At 45.3% G+C, this 15934-nt stretch overlaps 1 protein-coding gene and 1 long non-coding RNA gene across 3 annotated transcripts in view; one reads left to right on the forward strand and one right to left on the reverse strand.

Annotated features, from left to right (window-relative positions):
- Positions 1–15934, forward strand: part of tgfbr3 (transforming growth factor, beta receptor III) — a 55769-nt gene that overhangs the window by 14215 nt on the left and 25620 nt on the right. For both annotated transcript variants that reach the window (XM_040184155.2, XM_040184156.2), the window contains exons 3-4: positions 5768–5955; positions 14800–14937. In XM_040184155.2, coding sequence (XP_040040089.2) covers positions 5768–5955; positions 14800–14937 — 326 coding nt within the window. The remainder of the gene's footprint in view (positions 1–5767; positions 5956–14799; positions 14938–15934) is intronic.
- Positions 6870–10990, reverse strand: LOC120823810 (uncharacterized). Its single transcript, XR_005712880.2, has 2 exons — positions 10500–10990; positions 6870–8098 (listed from the first exon to the last, which is right to left on the reverse strand). It is a non-coding gene; the product is annotated as an uncharacterized LOC120823810 (long non-coding RNA).

Below are 15934 nucleotides of genomic sequence, written 5' to 3' on the forward strand. Positions count from 1 at the left end.
ACATTGGCAGGGCTTTTAATCACTGTACTTTTATCACCAGTTGGAATAGACTGTATTACAACATATCTGAACGAAATATCAGCACTTAAATCATAAAAAAGGTTAAAGTCCAAGAGGAGGCTGCCAGAGAATGTGGCTAATGACATCACCGTCTGAATCTTTCGTTGTTCAAATATTTTAACAGCGACTATTTATTCAATGCTCCCTCTTTGGATTTACTATACTCACTTCCTGTCTTACCTCCAACACTTGCACAGTCAAGCGTGCATGTATAATAGGTGGATTTAAATAAATACTTACTTTTGTTACTCTGCCACATGGTCTTGTAATGCCAAATCCAGTGTTGCTCTTAGAATCAGCATGTGTATATTTAGTGCAGATCCCCCAAAAGGCGTAACTGGAGAAATAAACCTTTAACTGTGGGTGGTTGGGGGGGAAGGACTTTAAAGTACGTGGCAGTCACACTGTTCATTTTTCATGTCCCTTACGTCTCGTTTGGAGTCACAGAGGTCATGAACTATGCCGGAACAAACCACCAAAAAAAAAATTTCACTTTTATTTCAGTAACTCTAGTCTCCTACTACTTCCGCTTTAACTCATATCAAATGTTTCAAAAGGAGTTTTCAGCAGCACATGCATTTATTTTGAATTTTCCCAGTTTATTTAGCTTCTACGTTGCACAGCAAGCCAGGCAAAATGTGAAATTATTATAAAGAAAGGTCTACAGCTACAGGTGTGACAATCGCCCATTTTTTACCTGATCCTGAGTATCCTGATCCATCAAGCAGCTACTATTTAGCTATATTGTTCATGATAACCGGGGAGGCAACGCTTCAAGAGGGCGGCAAACTGGAGTGGAAACGTAACGGTCATGACACTGAAATCTCCCTCTAACGTCTCACTTTTCCAGCCAAAACCTGGTCTGATGGTTTTCAACTCTTTTTTTTTCTTCCCGATTTAGACTATTCCCGGGTTAAGATATTTGAACATTTCTAAAACTCTAAAAAGTTTCTAACTTTGCAAACATCACAACGGTAGAAATGACATAGCTTTACAGATATTGTGGTCTTCCTTTGAACTGGAAAATTGTAAAAATAATTAAAATACTTGCAATCTTATTTGCTATTACGATGACAGCGTCATTTAAATGGTTTGTGAATGTGACTTCACAGCTGCACGCGGCTGTGATGCTGCAGGGATGAGATGTGGATGTTTAGTCTGCTGGGCTCGGATGACCAGGATTCTGAATGTCTCGTCCACATTGGCTCTTCTTACAGTCTTGCTGTTGCTGATTAAGACAAAATGAAAGAGAGAGTAATTGTATCAACAAAATGAATCGAAAGTTAAGAAATTGATCGTTTAAAAGAAGAAAGTTGGCCATATTGCTATTGATGCACAGTATAGATGAAGGTATGGGATCATTCGTCTATCGACCAGTTGGATAAGGAATGACCTCTTGGTAATCCATCATGTTTCAAAATATTCTATTAAAGAAGCGACGGTTTGGAGGTATAAGTCTGTAACTCACCGTAATACAGTTGCACACTCAATTTACAGCAAAGATTTTAGCACTCAGTTACCAAAAGAGGTGAGCTGCAAACTATAAAGGCTGATGAACCCAACAGATTTTTACTTTTTGGATATTTCATCGTAGGATGGAGTTAGGGTTACTCGGTCTGCCGTTCATTTATAAAAGACGTTCAATAAATTTGATAGATTGCTGTTACAGCTGGAGTATCAGATTTAACCTCCCATTTGGCTGTACCTGTGGGGTCAAGGCGGTACTCGCGTGATATTCTGCAGAGCGTCTGGCTGGACTTGTTTTTCAGGCAGACCGAACAACAGCTCCTCTCATTCCTCCGCTGTGGGCGTTTGGCCTGCCCTGCTAAAAGGCACTAGCAGCAGCTGGACAGGACGTACTCTGTCCTCCACCGATGGCCGAGTGAGACAGGAGCGTGGGGAGAGACGGGCCGACAAAGTGACCGAAGATACAAAGCTGTGGCCAACGGTTCTCCTGTTCCCCTTCCTTTTCTGTCCTTTGAGGCTGATGATGATAGCATGTGTGAATTGAATAGGAGATAAAGGACCCGTCGTCTAATAAAGTAAACATGCATGGTTCAGTTAAACGCATCACAGGAAGTGAAATGATAAACAATGCAACACAAATATGTGTATGTAAAATAGGATCACTTTTGGTTGCTCTGTATCTTCTAGATGTAAACGGCCGTGTGCTAAAACAGTAACACTATTTGAAGATGGCTTTAAAGTCAGTGTTGAGGTTCAGCTCGTCGCAGCTTTAGGCTAACAAATGTTGTAAGAGTGGCACTACAGTATTACTAACCACAGACTTTAAAAAATGTCTTGTGGTAGCAACAAAATAAGGGTGTTTCCGGGCTGATTGCTGGAATCAACTTGAGTCAATATGGATCAGCGATCTTTTGATCGCTGTCAACCGTTGCATTCAAAATACATCTATATCCATATTGGAAATAGCCTTGTGTCACAGATGTTTGTGACTTAAATGTAATTCAATTCAATTCATTTTATTTTGTATAGCCCAAAATCGCAAATTACAAATTTGCCTCAGAGGGCTTTACAGTCTGTACACATACGACATCCTCTGTCCCGAAACCCTCCATGGGCACAGGAACAACTTCCCAAAAAATGAAAAAACCCTTCCAAGAGGGAAAAAAGGGAAGAAACCTTAGGGAGAACGTCAGAGGAGGATCCGTCTCCTGATGGACAGACTACAATGGATGCCATGTGTACAGAATGAACAATGTCTAATACATGCAACTATATGACAGAAATGATTCAAGTAATTGTGAGTAGTAAGACAGGCGCACATCAGAACCACTGCAGGGACAACACCATCACATAGAACCACCATCACATAGAACCACCATCAGATAGAACCACCATCACATAGAACCACCATCACATAGAACCACCATCAGATAGAACCACCATCAGATAGAACCACCATCACATAGAACCACCATCCACAGAATCCTGTGGGGAGGGAGAGCACAGAGATTTTAGGAGAGGGTAATGTCGGTTTATGAGTAAAGTAATATGATTAATATCTAAAATAATGATGATGATGATGATGGCAGCAGCAGGTGTCAGCATGGCCACGGTAGGTGTCAGGACCAGGGTCCCGAAGGAACCACGATCTATGGAGACCTGATAGGGGAGAAAGCACAAAAAAACTCCCTGAAAGAAGCTGAATTAGTCATGTGCATTAATAAAACGTGGATTATTGTAGAACGAGAGCGTGAGAGAGGAGCTTGGTGTGTCCTAAGAAGTCCCCCGGCAGTCTAAGCCTATAGCAGCTTAACTAAGGGCTGGTCCGGACTAACCTGAGCCAGCCCTAACTATAGGCAGAATCAAAGAGGAACGTTTTAAGTTTTACATTAAAAGAGCTGACCGAATCTGCCCCCCCGGACTGAAAGTGGAGGCTGGTTCCACAAAAGAGGAGCTTGATGACTGAAGGCTCTGGCCCCCAGCCTACTTTTTAAAACCATAGGAACAACAAGTAACCCAGCATCTATGGAGCGCAGCTGCCTTGTAGGGCAATAAGGTGTTACAAGCTCTTTAAGATACGACGGTGCCTCACCAGCAAGTGCCTTGTAGGTGAGGAGAAGTACCTTAAAATCTATTATTGATTTAACAGGGAGCCAGTGCAGAGCAGTTAATACAGGAGTCATATGATCCCTTTTCTTAGTAATCTGTGAATACCGATTAAAGAAAAGTCATAAAAGGCACTATCATGACTTACTTTTCTATATCCACGGGGCCCATTCTGTTTCCTCCCACGCGCCACCCATTCCTGTTGTATTTTTAAGCATGAAAAAAACGTACGTGCTCATCGTGTGTATTGTAATGTTTTGGCAGTCTCCCAGAAAGAGCTACGATTTCTTTGTTTTTCCTGCAGTTGTTTGTTATTCTCCGAGTGTGAGGGGAAAAAGTGAGCTGGAGAGCCCTCTGACTTGTTTGTGGGAGCGAAGCTTGATGTCATAGTTAGGCTTTCGTCCTTTGGGAGGAAAAGGGAGGGGGGGTTAAAGCGGGAGTTGAAATATTGATGCACCACGGGTTTTTGCCATTAAAAGACCCTGGGCGTGCTTTATTATGTACGTATGCTCCCAGTAAGAGTTTATCTATCGGGAGAGATTCACGTGAGGCAGCACAAAGATCAGGTCGAGACATCTGTCCAGGGGTTGGAATTTGTCTCGAGAGACAAATATGGTAACAATAAGGCCTCTGTTTTTTTGGTTCTCACAAGGAGGAGAGGGGAGCTATGCCATACATGATCTCTGGCTTCATGCCGATGTACCATGGGCTCATTGGAAAGCAAGGAAAGAGAAAACAATAGCTATGTGTTCTGAGCAACAACACAGAAAAGGTTCCCCCCTTAGCTGCACCCCGCTGTTGAGGCACCGTGTTTTTGGAGTGAGTCGGGGGAGAATTCAACATTGTTATCTAACTGTCTCTCACTCAGACTTTAATGATTTCCAAATGTTCCATCTGATTGCTATCGGCAACATTTTGCAGGTGAAGCGTGGTGTGTTTGAAATGTGAGCGGGGCCTCGGCTGGCACAAGGTTGTTTGGGTAAAACGCAAGGTCTCGCCCCATGAGGGGCAAGAAAAGAAAACGTGGCCGCAAACGTCCTTACCGTACACACGACCCTCTAATGGAAACGGCCTGTTCGCTCCCACACTCCAACCTCGCCCTGTGTTTTTTTTTTGTGCGAGACGTGTGCATGTTACATCCTGAATGTGTAGGGCACGAAAAAGCTCTCTGCAGAAAGATGTCAAGCTGTGGCGAAAATGCAGATGTGTAGTTCCATCTTGCACACATCAGTGAATTACTTGTTTTTAGGCCACGTAGCCCCGGCGTTCACAGGTCACTTACTCATTGCGACTCACTGTGCAGTAGACAAAGCCCTGCTGGAGACCCGACGCGCTGAGGCTCGGCGCCGGTGCTGCTCTGCTTGGTTGAGCGAGCTCCGTTACTGTTCTGTGCCGCTGGGATGCCCGCGTCCATCCCGCACCAAATAATGGTTACTTGTGTGATAATTAACAAATTGTTATGAGCAAATAATATTTGATACTTAATAACGTTTGTTATAGTTATGAGAAATGACTTCTGAGGTGATCAGAATAAAGACTGAAATCGGTCAGAAAACCTATTGTCAACGTGTAAAACCTCTGACATGTGACCTTTTGAGAAACGTTATACAAATCTGTTCCCTGAAATTCCCTGTACAGCATTACTGCTGTAGTGTAGACCACACCTTCATCCAGGATCCTCTCGCATCTCCAGGGCAACGAGTGAAGGCCGATGGTTACTTACAGGCGGAGTGCACCAAAGTCTGCTTCTCCTCCAAAGAGATTAAATGTCAAATTGGACCATTCTGGGAAAATAAAACTGGTTGAAATTGGCCGAAGAGAATTAAAATTGGAATGTTGATTATATGTCTCACATGTTACTTAGCTTACAGGTCAGACTGAGGGGAAAAAACTACTTTTTAAGGACTGAGACTGAGAATTACTTGCTGTTAGTTGGTTTTTACAATGAGGATATTCTTGTAAAAACCCATTTAAAGGCATTACAAGTTGTCACCTTGTCACTTTTTCTTTTTTAAGTTCCAGTTGTTGAAAAGATTTTTTAATGTTGAGGAGATTATTACAACAGTGGTAAATGACCGCAGCTCATAAACTATTAACCCGAATGAATAACAAACTGTTCTTCTCTTCACCTCAGGGCCGGTGTTTCGCAGCCCGTGTGAGCTGCTGCCCGTGGGGACCGGACACCCGGTGCAGGCCACGTCCAGGAGCTTCACAGTCTTGTCGGGCTGCGCCAGCCGGGGAACCGCCGGCCTCCCTCAGGAGGTGCACATCATCAACCTGAGAGGACGTCTTCCAGAGGGACCAGGCAACGCCCCGCCTGAAGTGAGTTGTTCTTCCTTAAAGATCTAAACCTCCCACCATAATTAACCCCTCCTTAAAAAATGTGAAACATGGGCAATTTTAGTTGAGAGAAGAAGAAGAAAAACAAAAAGTCGTGAACAATTCCTCTCCATTTCTGTGAGACTTCGATTCCGGGTCGCAACCTCTACTTCTTTTAGTCTGTTTACTTGTGCCACACTTTGCAGACTGTTTATAACCCCCGAACCAGGTGGTGAAAATGCACCAAATTCTTAGTTCTTTGCGGGAAACTTCAAACATGTATCTATTCACAATTCGCATTGAAAGGAAGCATGGCGACTGGAAGCGCCACCATCCCCAGTACACCTGGTGACCAGATGAGCTTACCTTACCTAACAGACACCTAGACAGCGATTAGTCAGTCATTTAGATGTCTGCACGGAGGTATTTTCCAACCACTTATTTGTTTGGAGCAGAGCTCTTCAGTGCGCTCAATCAAACTGTCAGCACATCTCCTGATGCTGTTCCAGGGGTGGATGGCGGTTTCTAAAGCCACTCCCTGCCCTCAGGTGATGGACGTCACCTCTCATGGTAGGAGAAGTTATAGCCATAGTTGTGGGATGAATCATGGGCCCACGGCCGCCGATTTGCCCCCCTCGGTCCCAGCGGTGTGAAAAGCAGCATGCACACACTTGTCGCTGCAGTTTCGCTGCTGATGCGTCCTTAAACATCACCAAGGCTGAATACACAAAAACACAGTTTGCGTTTGCTGCATCGGCAGGTACATAGAGAGAGGACTTTTGGACTTAAATGAGTTCTGTGATCAGAACAACTTTTTTGTTGTAATTTAACAGGTTTACCCTCCACAGCTAAATGTGGAGAAGTTAAACCAGTGTCAGCCATTGTTTTACATTTCAGATTAGACAGATCTTTTAAAATTACAATCTTTACATTTTATTTTCATCATTGACAATGCAATGGAACAAAACACATTATTGCAATAAGGCCTTATGTGATACAACATTTGAACTATTTTTTACTTTTAATTGGCCTTCAGACAAGCTGTGTGATCTAGTTGATATCTTTTTGTATTTGCATGAATACAAGCAGTCACAGTTATTAGGAATGGACTGTTTCTCACACAGAATAAAAAGTTACCAAACATATAACAAACATACAGTTACCTATGCAGGAAGGGGCCCCAAATACATTTGCGGCCATGCAATTCCTATTGCAAAGACACAAATGTGTCAATGTCAATTTTCCATACATTTATTCAGCTCTAAGTCTGACTAGTGCGTCCTGCCAGATCAGGTTGTGCTTCTTCTACAGCAGCTACATTTGTACTTGTGTCAATGTGCATCATAAATAGACAGAGACCGATATTCATACAAAACTACAATTTTGGTTTGATAAGATCAATCACATGGCCTTTTATAGGAAATAACGCTTTATTAGTTTTGACATTGGAAGCGTTTGGAAGCTGCCACAACCCTGGGGGCTGTTGCAGAAGCCTGGTCAGATATAAACAGCTTTCTGTATGTTTTTGTTCATCTTGTCCAAAGTGAAATAGGTTTGTCTTTAACAAAGTTTTCATTTTTGTGATTTGAAGCCAGAGGGATGAGGCAAATGGAAGAAATGTGGTCACCTGACTTCTAAAAAGTATTTGTTCTTTTGGCTCTGTGCTGAATCTAAAATGAAATTATTAAAAAGTGGCATATTTATGTTTAATCACATTCATTCTAAACAGATGTGTAGAATAATTTGCTCTGTAAATGACCACTCGCAGCGTAACTGTAATAGATCTAGATCCAATAGTCCAGTAAAGCCTTCTGTGAAATCCATCCCTTCAAGTCCATTTATCCAGCTGTTGGTAACCCGTCTACTGCGTGAAGTGAGGACTTGCGGAGGAGGCAGACATCCAGCTGTCGGTTCCCCCCTGCCCACAGCCTTGGCCGTCAGAAGGTCACTCCAGCCCTGCGTGAGATTAGGTGGCCCGGCAGAAGCTCTCTCCGTGATTGGAGGTTCCTGCTCGTGATAAGATCCACCCTGGTCCTTGACTGGATTGCCACCTGGGTCTCTTCCTTAAGGGCTCAGCCTTCAACAAGACCGCGCTGGAGGGCACGCGGTGCGTCGCGCCGTCGTCTCATTGCCGCTGATCTGTGATCTGTGAGACAGGATGTTCTCACGTAAGAGAGTGTGAAAAGAGAACCACAGCGCACGTTTATCTCTGATTGACCTGGTTCGGAAGTATGAACCATACTGCTGAATTCTAAAGCAAAGTAAAAGCTTAGTAGTGTTGGGAGTAAGGAGGTTCATCTCTTCCAGTGGAAGGTTTCATTGAACATACCTTCATTGCCACAGAAGAAGAGGTTTGAATGTTAAACAGTAACTCTCCTAAAAGTCTATGTGATTCTTTGCAAATGAAAATAGCTGCTGTCATTTTGGACTCACAAGAGTTCCAGTGGGTTCTTCCCACATCTTGCTGAAGTAAAACGCTCCCGTCAACTCAAACCCCCCATCTCTCCTCTGTCCATCAGTTTGTACACCGCTGCATTTATTTATTTTATTTATTTAGTATATTCCAAAATGTTGAGCTACTCCTTTAATTTCAGTACTTTACACAGGCCAAGTGGTCGCTCGCTGCGACGTGTGAGGCCTGCTTCGCATCTCGCTCGCGTCCACGTGTGAAGGTGGCGCCTCGCGGTTTGCAGTGAAGACGTGAGAGCGATGAATTGCTTCCTGTCGGCACCAGTGAACCCATTCAGCGCGGGTATTAACTCAGGGGTACGAGCTGTTGTCCGCAGAGAGAAGCGCACAGCTGGACCCGACTCACAATACACACTCTGGCTTCTGGCCAACCTTCACGCCGCGGCCGAGTTATGAGGTGCAACGGAACCCCTCGGCGGTGACTGCGCGTCGCTGTTCGCCCGGGATACGATCACACTCTCAGGGCCCTCGGTCACCGGAGAATCACACAGCAGAAGGAGGAAATATGCGAATCATCTACTCAAGTAGCCCAAAGCTAGAAAACCCGCCGTAATATTTTGGGTCGTATTTGTTCGACTTACAAGCCACTTGGTTATTGTTGTTGATTCGCCATCATTAAAGTATGATCACCAGTGCACATGTTATTTAATAAAGGTGCTGCTGATTTAAGAGGACGTGTAACAGATGTCAGGCTCTTGCACCAACATTAAATAAGGAATTACTTTTGCAAGCATTGCTTTTATACAAATCACTCAAGTCAAGCACAGCATCCAAACTGCTGTTCTCGAGTACCGTGTTTAGTTTCCAGGTTACGGATCTTGATGTCCGCCAGTGAGCACGTCTTTGTTGTTGTCGTACTGACAGCACTGACAGCACTGACAGAATTTAACAAATGTCTCATCCTGCATATGTTCTTTCTCTGGCTCTTCGTTTGGATTTTGAGCGGTTACATTTTTTTTTTTTATATGCTGATTACATAGTTGAAAATTACTTTGTGTCAAAACATCTGTCATGAATTCCTGAGGTCCAGCGGTTTTCATCAGATAAACAGAAGCCCTTTTCTTTCTTATTCCCTTATGTGTCTCTAAATGAAGTGAAGAGTCGATATCCTAATAGGAATAGTAACGTGACCTGGCCACTCATAAGGGCTCTAGTGCCAGGCTTGCATAGCGGCGGTTAGGGATTTCCTCATATAATGGTCAAATCCTTTTCACATTTTCACTAAAAAAAGATTTAATCTTCTAGAGAGGGGGAGATAGAAGGAATGAGAGTTACTGTCAATGGGAGCTCTGCTGTCAACTTGATCTACTTCTCGAATTTCCGCCAAGCTTTAAACCCCTCAGGAGGCGAAATGCCTTTTTGGCGGTTGCCTGTTGACCTGAAAGTGTTGGTGTTTTACCACTTAAGCTCAACCAAAACAGTGACTTCATGGTGAATTTTATTTCTTCTTGTATCAAGTTTAAACATTTTTCCACATGTTCCTCCTCCTCAAGTGGGCTTTTGCGCCCCGCTAAGACACCACCTCCAACACCAGCTCCTGGTGCAGAGCTCGGCACGCCAGCATCCACCTAGTTTAATGCAAAACCAAGCGACCCAAACCACAAGGCCTGCCTCGGGATGCAGCCTGGTGATGAGGCAGAAAATAAACACAAGGGGCCCCTGGTATCGCAAATCTGCCGCCTTCCACTAATCAGCTAACCAAAGGCCAACATCAAACACAGCCGCTGGCTGGAATCAGGGTGAGGCAGAGCAGAGGATTGTTTTATCGGTTGGAATTCGCAGATATCTTTTGACTGTGTGAGTGACTGGCTGGAGGAGCTCACCGGGCACAAACAGCTGGCGAGAGCAGTGCCAGATAAGAGGAGGGCCCGCACACAAACACACACAAAGCATTTTCATTTAGACTTGTTTTTAGGGTTTACTCCATGTAACACAGTGATACAGGTTTTGCAAGAACGCTCTCCTTGGATTTAAAAACGTATATTAGAACAAACAAATGCAGAGGGGTGCTTAAAATCCCCACCTCGACGCTGTGTTCCTTTCCTCAGCGTGTCCTGCCATTCGGCCATATCACTCACAGATTGCTATCCAGCCGGTTCCCGTCCCACTTTGACGTCTTTCCAGGCGGCGTTCTTGCAGTTCGGCGCTCGGGCTGCGTGCAGACTGATCGCCATCGCAGCTCTGCAGAAAGGCTCCAGGTAGCGTCCCCATCGCGCTGGAATATGTGGGTGGCACTGATAACAGCGGTCAACTGGGCTTTGGTTCCGGGCCCCCACTTCCCACTGTAAGACCTCGGTGATCCAGAAAAAAACCAAGATCCAGACAGACAAGACACACGCACATGCGCAGGCATCAGATAACACGGCGCGATTGGTCCCAGGCAGTGTGCCTCTCTCCTCTCGGAGACTCGGCTTCTCGGCTCTCAACCCGCCGTCTCTGTTTTCTACGCTTGCAGCCTTGGATGTAGTTCTATTTTAAGTAGATCCTATTTAAATTGTGCAACCCGGTCGTTGTTATTCAAACTTTGCTCCGTGCGTCTCTGTTTGGTGCCTTGGAATACACTGTGGTCCCTTTTGATTATTTTTTCCTGGGAGGGAGAGTGTGTCCCTAGATTAGTATCGCTTTTTGGCTAATTAAAGGATGTTTGGGGTTTTCTCCGCATCAACACCGGATCATCAGGCACTTAATCAGCTCTGTCAATAGAGGAAACCCAACAGAACACTAAGCCGGGCCCGGCTGCAAGGTGTCTGCTGGGTAATATTGTGAAAGTGTTGCATTGCGACGTTGATGCAAAGTGTTTATGAAGTGCGCTTGAACCTTAGTGGGATTTAATTGGCCCGAAAGGTCGTGAAATTGCAACCACATGCTCAAGACAGGACAAACAAAGCAGGCGTCACAATTACAGCGCCGCGGGCATCAGCGCGTTCTAAGTCTGACCATGTGGCTTCGCCGTACAGTTAAGACCGGGTGTGCGGGTTGTTGCTCCATTAGGCGCTACGTTTGCCGTATTGTTTCTTTCTTTAACAGTCCGTTTGTTTACACACGCTGCTGCCACCACTAATGGAATGCTCTGTGACGGGCCCAGCTAGCGCTGCTACAGCTGTCGTCCCTTGTGTGGAGTGGAGTTTCAGTAACGTGATAGTAGACAAGGCTCCGTCCGTGGCTTCTGGCAAAATGCACCCCCGTGACCCCCCCCCCACCCAAATCCCTGTGCCAGCCTCCTGATCATCAATCAGACGTGGAGGTAGCTGCCGGAGCGACGGCTCAGCGCCACCTGATCCAAAGCCATTAGAGGCTCCGGGATGCCTGGTGTTCCTGCACCTCGTCTCTCCACACCCTCTCTGTGTGTCTTTTCGATGTGGCTTCCGCTCGTCCAGTCACGCTGGGACGCATTGAATGCCAAGGCTGTGTGGCCCCAGCATCGGGTCCTCCTCGAGTCTGGATCTGAGTTGTCCAGACCACATAAGGAGGTTGCCTGGCCTGTACAGCGTTTGGATCGCAGTGAGGCGTGGACAGCATCTGGGCACAATCTCGAATCCTTATCAAACATGTCTGTCACATGATCTTCCCCCCAACACTCGAGTTGGTCTCCTCAGGAGGGCAAAGGTAGGGAAAACCAAGGCTGATTCCTGTAAGTAACTGCCGATGAACCCAACACACGCACAAATTAACAGTTTTCAATCAATGAATCAGCAGAGCTTGTCAGCGGCAGGAATGTAGCGTGTGCACAAAAAAAGAACACTTTTACTTTTACTTATTTTACATAATTTACAAGAATTGAAACTTGTAAACTTGTTCATCAGCCGCTCTATTGCCCACGTAATATACCCGATCTGGTCAGGCGGGCTGCGTCGAAGTGTGGACATAAACATTTGCACACACGGCTTGTTTTCCAGTATGATCACAAAGTGTAACCACGGCCAAAGGTCTGTGGCCAGACCTCATGACGGCATCTCGGCGGGCTGCTTCCATTGTGCACAACTGATCAAGCTTGGTATTATCACTGTTTACTTGCAAAGACCTCAAATAACGAGTGGATAATTGCCGCAGTGTTCTCTTTTTCCCCATTAAAGCCTCTTGGCTCTTCCTCTCCACTGTGCTCTGTTTGTGCGTCTGTGTTTTCAGGTGACTCACGTCTGCTGGAAATGTTTCTGTCTGAATTTGAAGTTCCTTTTCTTTTAAACCTCTTTTAAATCACTCCCACTCCTCTTCTACCTCTCTCTGCCATCTCTCAAGCCAGGGCCTCAAAGCCAAGCCAGGTAAGATCATATCTTGGTTGTTGTTATTCCCAGAAGAGCAATGTGCTTGCTTTTTCCATAGTCTGGGCTCAGGAGGAGCAAATATGCAAAAGCAAGAAGAGAGGGAGAGAGCAGTGAGTCTCTGATATATTTGTTTGGATCACCATCCAGTTATCTCCATGAACAACAGTAATTTCTTCCACTTTCCTCTCTCGGAGGGACGTTTTAATGATTTGTGCAGCACTTTCATGGACCACGGCGCTAAACACCCGTTTGTGTGGCTTTCCTCCAGGGCTTACATCTGTGGAGGGCTGGTAATTAGGCTTTGATGCTTCACATTCACTCTGTTGGTGCTGCTGGTGTCTCTTGTGAAATGGCTTCACGCAGCATCACAGTGACAAGTCTTTGAACGCTGAGCCTCTGCCAGAAAATACAAATCACAGTAGACTATGACACTTACTGGAAAGAATAGAGCGCAGGAGTCTGGCGTGCAAAGATAACGCGTGTGTGTGCGTGTGTGTGTGTGTGTGTGTGTGTGTGTGTGTGCGTGGGGAGATATCAAGAGCAGTATTTGTCATATCTTGTCCACTGACAAGACGTTATTTATGGAAGATAATTTTGCCTATTTGAGGTTCATAGTTCACATTTGACCTTTGACCTCAAACAATGTTCCCCGAAGGTTAATTTCATTGTGATTCTGGAGCTTTTGATCATGTCACATCCTCCTCATCAGCAGATGGATTTGAACGTGCAATTTCTTTTATTTTTCCATGAGCAACCACAAGGGAACCACTTTGTTTGGGATACACACATTATTTAGTGTTTTATTCTCAGAGCTGATGAAAACAGGTTAGCTTGGACAAAGTCCCCCTACCAGCACCTCTAAAGCTCACACATTGACATGTTTTATATTGTATTACCTTCAGGGGTCCACATTGCATGTGGCCTCTAATGATACGATTTACATCTCTGAGATTTTAATGTGAGATGGTATTAGATGCTTAAAACGTTAAACTGGCGGATTCAGAATACTTGTCATCAGATTTCAGTAATTTAGCAATTTACACTGATGTGTGAAGGACTTAATATTGTTTTTACGATACAAAAGCGTCTCTGGCATGAGCAGCACAGACGCAGATTAACAAATAACATATGACAGTAAATGGGATTAATAGCACTGTAAAGTCACACAGTCAAGTATTTCACTGGTCAACTTCTGAAAAATCAACAGCACATGATCGTCATTACAGACCGCTGGTTAACGCATCTGTAATAAAGGTTCCATTATCAGCTTCAATGGGTCTCTTGGCTCGGCTTGATTGACTGAGAAACACGCTGTGCCGGCGTGTTGGGGAGCTGTGACTCGTTAAGTTACTGTAGGGGTTGTGGTATCTTATAATATGAATCCTTGTGGGTTGAATTAGTGATTTGCATCCTTTCCCCCGTTCACACACTGGATGGAGCGAATACGATTAGCGCTGGAAGTACGATCCCCGTGGCCTCCGGAGAATCCAATCGAGGATTCTTTAACAGCTACGGCAATGGTAGCGATTAAAGAGTACTATTTGAAAGCCGCGCTTATCGGCACGGACACCGACAGAAAGCCAGATCCTTGGCCGGGAATTAGTGGAAGTTGCGTGCGCACTCAGGACATTAACCACCCGACTAGATTTACTCCAAATGGGGGAAACGAGAAAACAACAGTTTGTGTCCCACCGCACATGAGGTTTGTTTTCCCCGCCTCACTACCAGACTGTGAAAAATCCATTTTAAATGGCACGCTGAGAACCAAAGGCAGATAGAGAGATAGTAACAGGGGACCCGCCGCTTACTATTTTTTCCTGCTGCTGACAAAGACTCCTCTGTGTGAAAGTTCAGACCCCGCTGAGGCTCCGCATCGGCGCTAAACAAGTGCCTTTTAGGGAGAACACAGCGGGCCGCCTTAGTGAGTTTATCAGCAAAGGGAGTGCGTGAACAACCGAGGAGCCCGATAAAGAACAACAATCACAGCACAGCAAAAACACCAGGACAGTTACCGTGCCGCACGGCGATTTCTGTTGTGTGAATTCTCATCGCGGTCACAAAACATCCGCCTGTTGTTCCTTTGTGTGACTTCGATCCCTTTCCTTTGCCTTACCAGGTTGAGCTGCATCTGAAGCCGATCCAGTCTCTGCATCGCCACCAGAAGCCACTGGTCTTAGTGCTGAACTCCCCCCAGCTGCTGATCTGGAAGATCAAGACGGAGAACCTAGAGCCGCACGTCAAACGAACCTTTCTTGTGAGTCCCAGCATCACTCAAAGCCTTTAAATCCTACTTTCCTCACATAGTAAGCCGTGCTTCCGCTTCAGTAGCCTTCTCACTCAGAGGCGCGCCCCGATAACGGTGCGTGCGCGCCCATCGTGGCGAGGCGTTAGTTTCTGCATATACACTCGGGTTTTTGCTACAGATGTGCACTCGTCTCAGAAGTGTGCAGACGCATTCTTAGCGTTTTATTTTGTATGATCGAATGTTTCTGATGAGTACAAGTTGGATTATTATCAGCATTATTATCAACCTTCGCACGTTGGTGGTAAATATATTTACATAAAACAATGTAAGGTCCCGTGTCAGCTTTATTCAACCCCTATAACCACAGGGCCGCGTCCCCGCCACCTCACTCCGTCCCTCCTGTTAGCAGTCTAGTTGATAACCTGGCAGCTGTTCAAATCCGACAGGGCGTATCCGTATACCACAAAACCCCTGACAACGGGGAATGTGTGGTAGCCAACGCTAAACCACCGAAGCTCTGCTGAGCAAGGAGTCGTTCCCTCACCCAGGGGAATTTGCTGAAGTCCTGAATCATCATCTCTTTTGTAAAATGGTTCATCTCAATAGTTGCACGTTGGTGTCCAATCTAAGAGGAAACTGATCCAGATGTGTAACATCAGCAAGACAGTTTTCATCGGGGTCGTCTAAGTGGGACACTGTGACTGTCCAGCACCGTGTGTCTGTAATTTACTCTCCATGTCCCCTTTTCTGCATCATGTGTGCTACAAGAGCACAAGTTGAGAACACTCATAACTGACTCATTCGGATCCGGTTTGCTAAGATTAGCCGACATAAGCTACCGGTCATTTTAACATTTTAATTTGTAGGAAAAGTGTTCCTCCTTCAAAAGGGATCCTGTACGTTATGAAAATCAGAGCAGTCGGCGCCCCTGGAGAGCCGGTAGTCTTTTTTTAGCAAAGGTACCAGGGGGCCTCGCTGGGAAACTTAATAAACAATGTAAAAATGG

The sequence above is a fragment of the Gasterosteus aculeatus genome, chromosome 8, assembly GCF_964276395.1.
Source record: "Gasterosteus aculeatus chromosome 8, fGasAcu3.hap1.1, whole genome shotgun sequence".
Lineage (NCBI taxonomy): Eukaryota > Metazoa > Chordata > Actinopteri > Perciformes > Gasterosteidae > Gasterosteus > Gasterosteus aculeatus.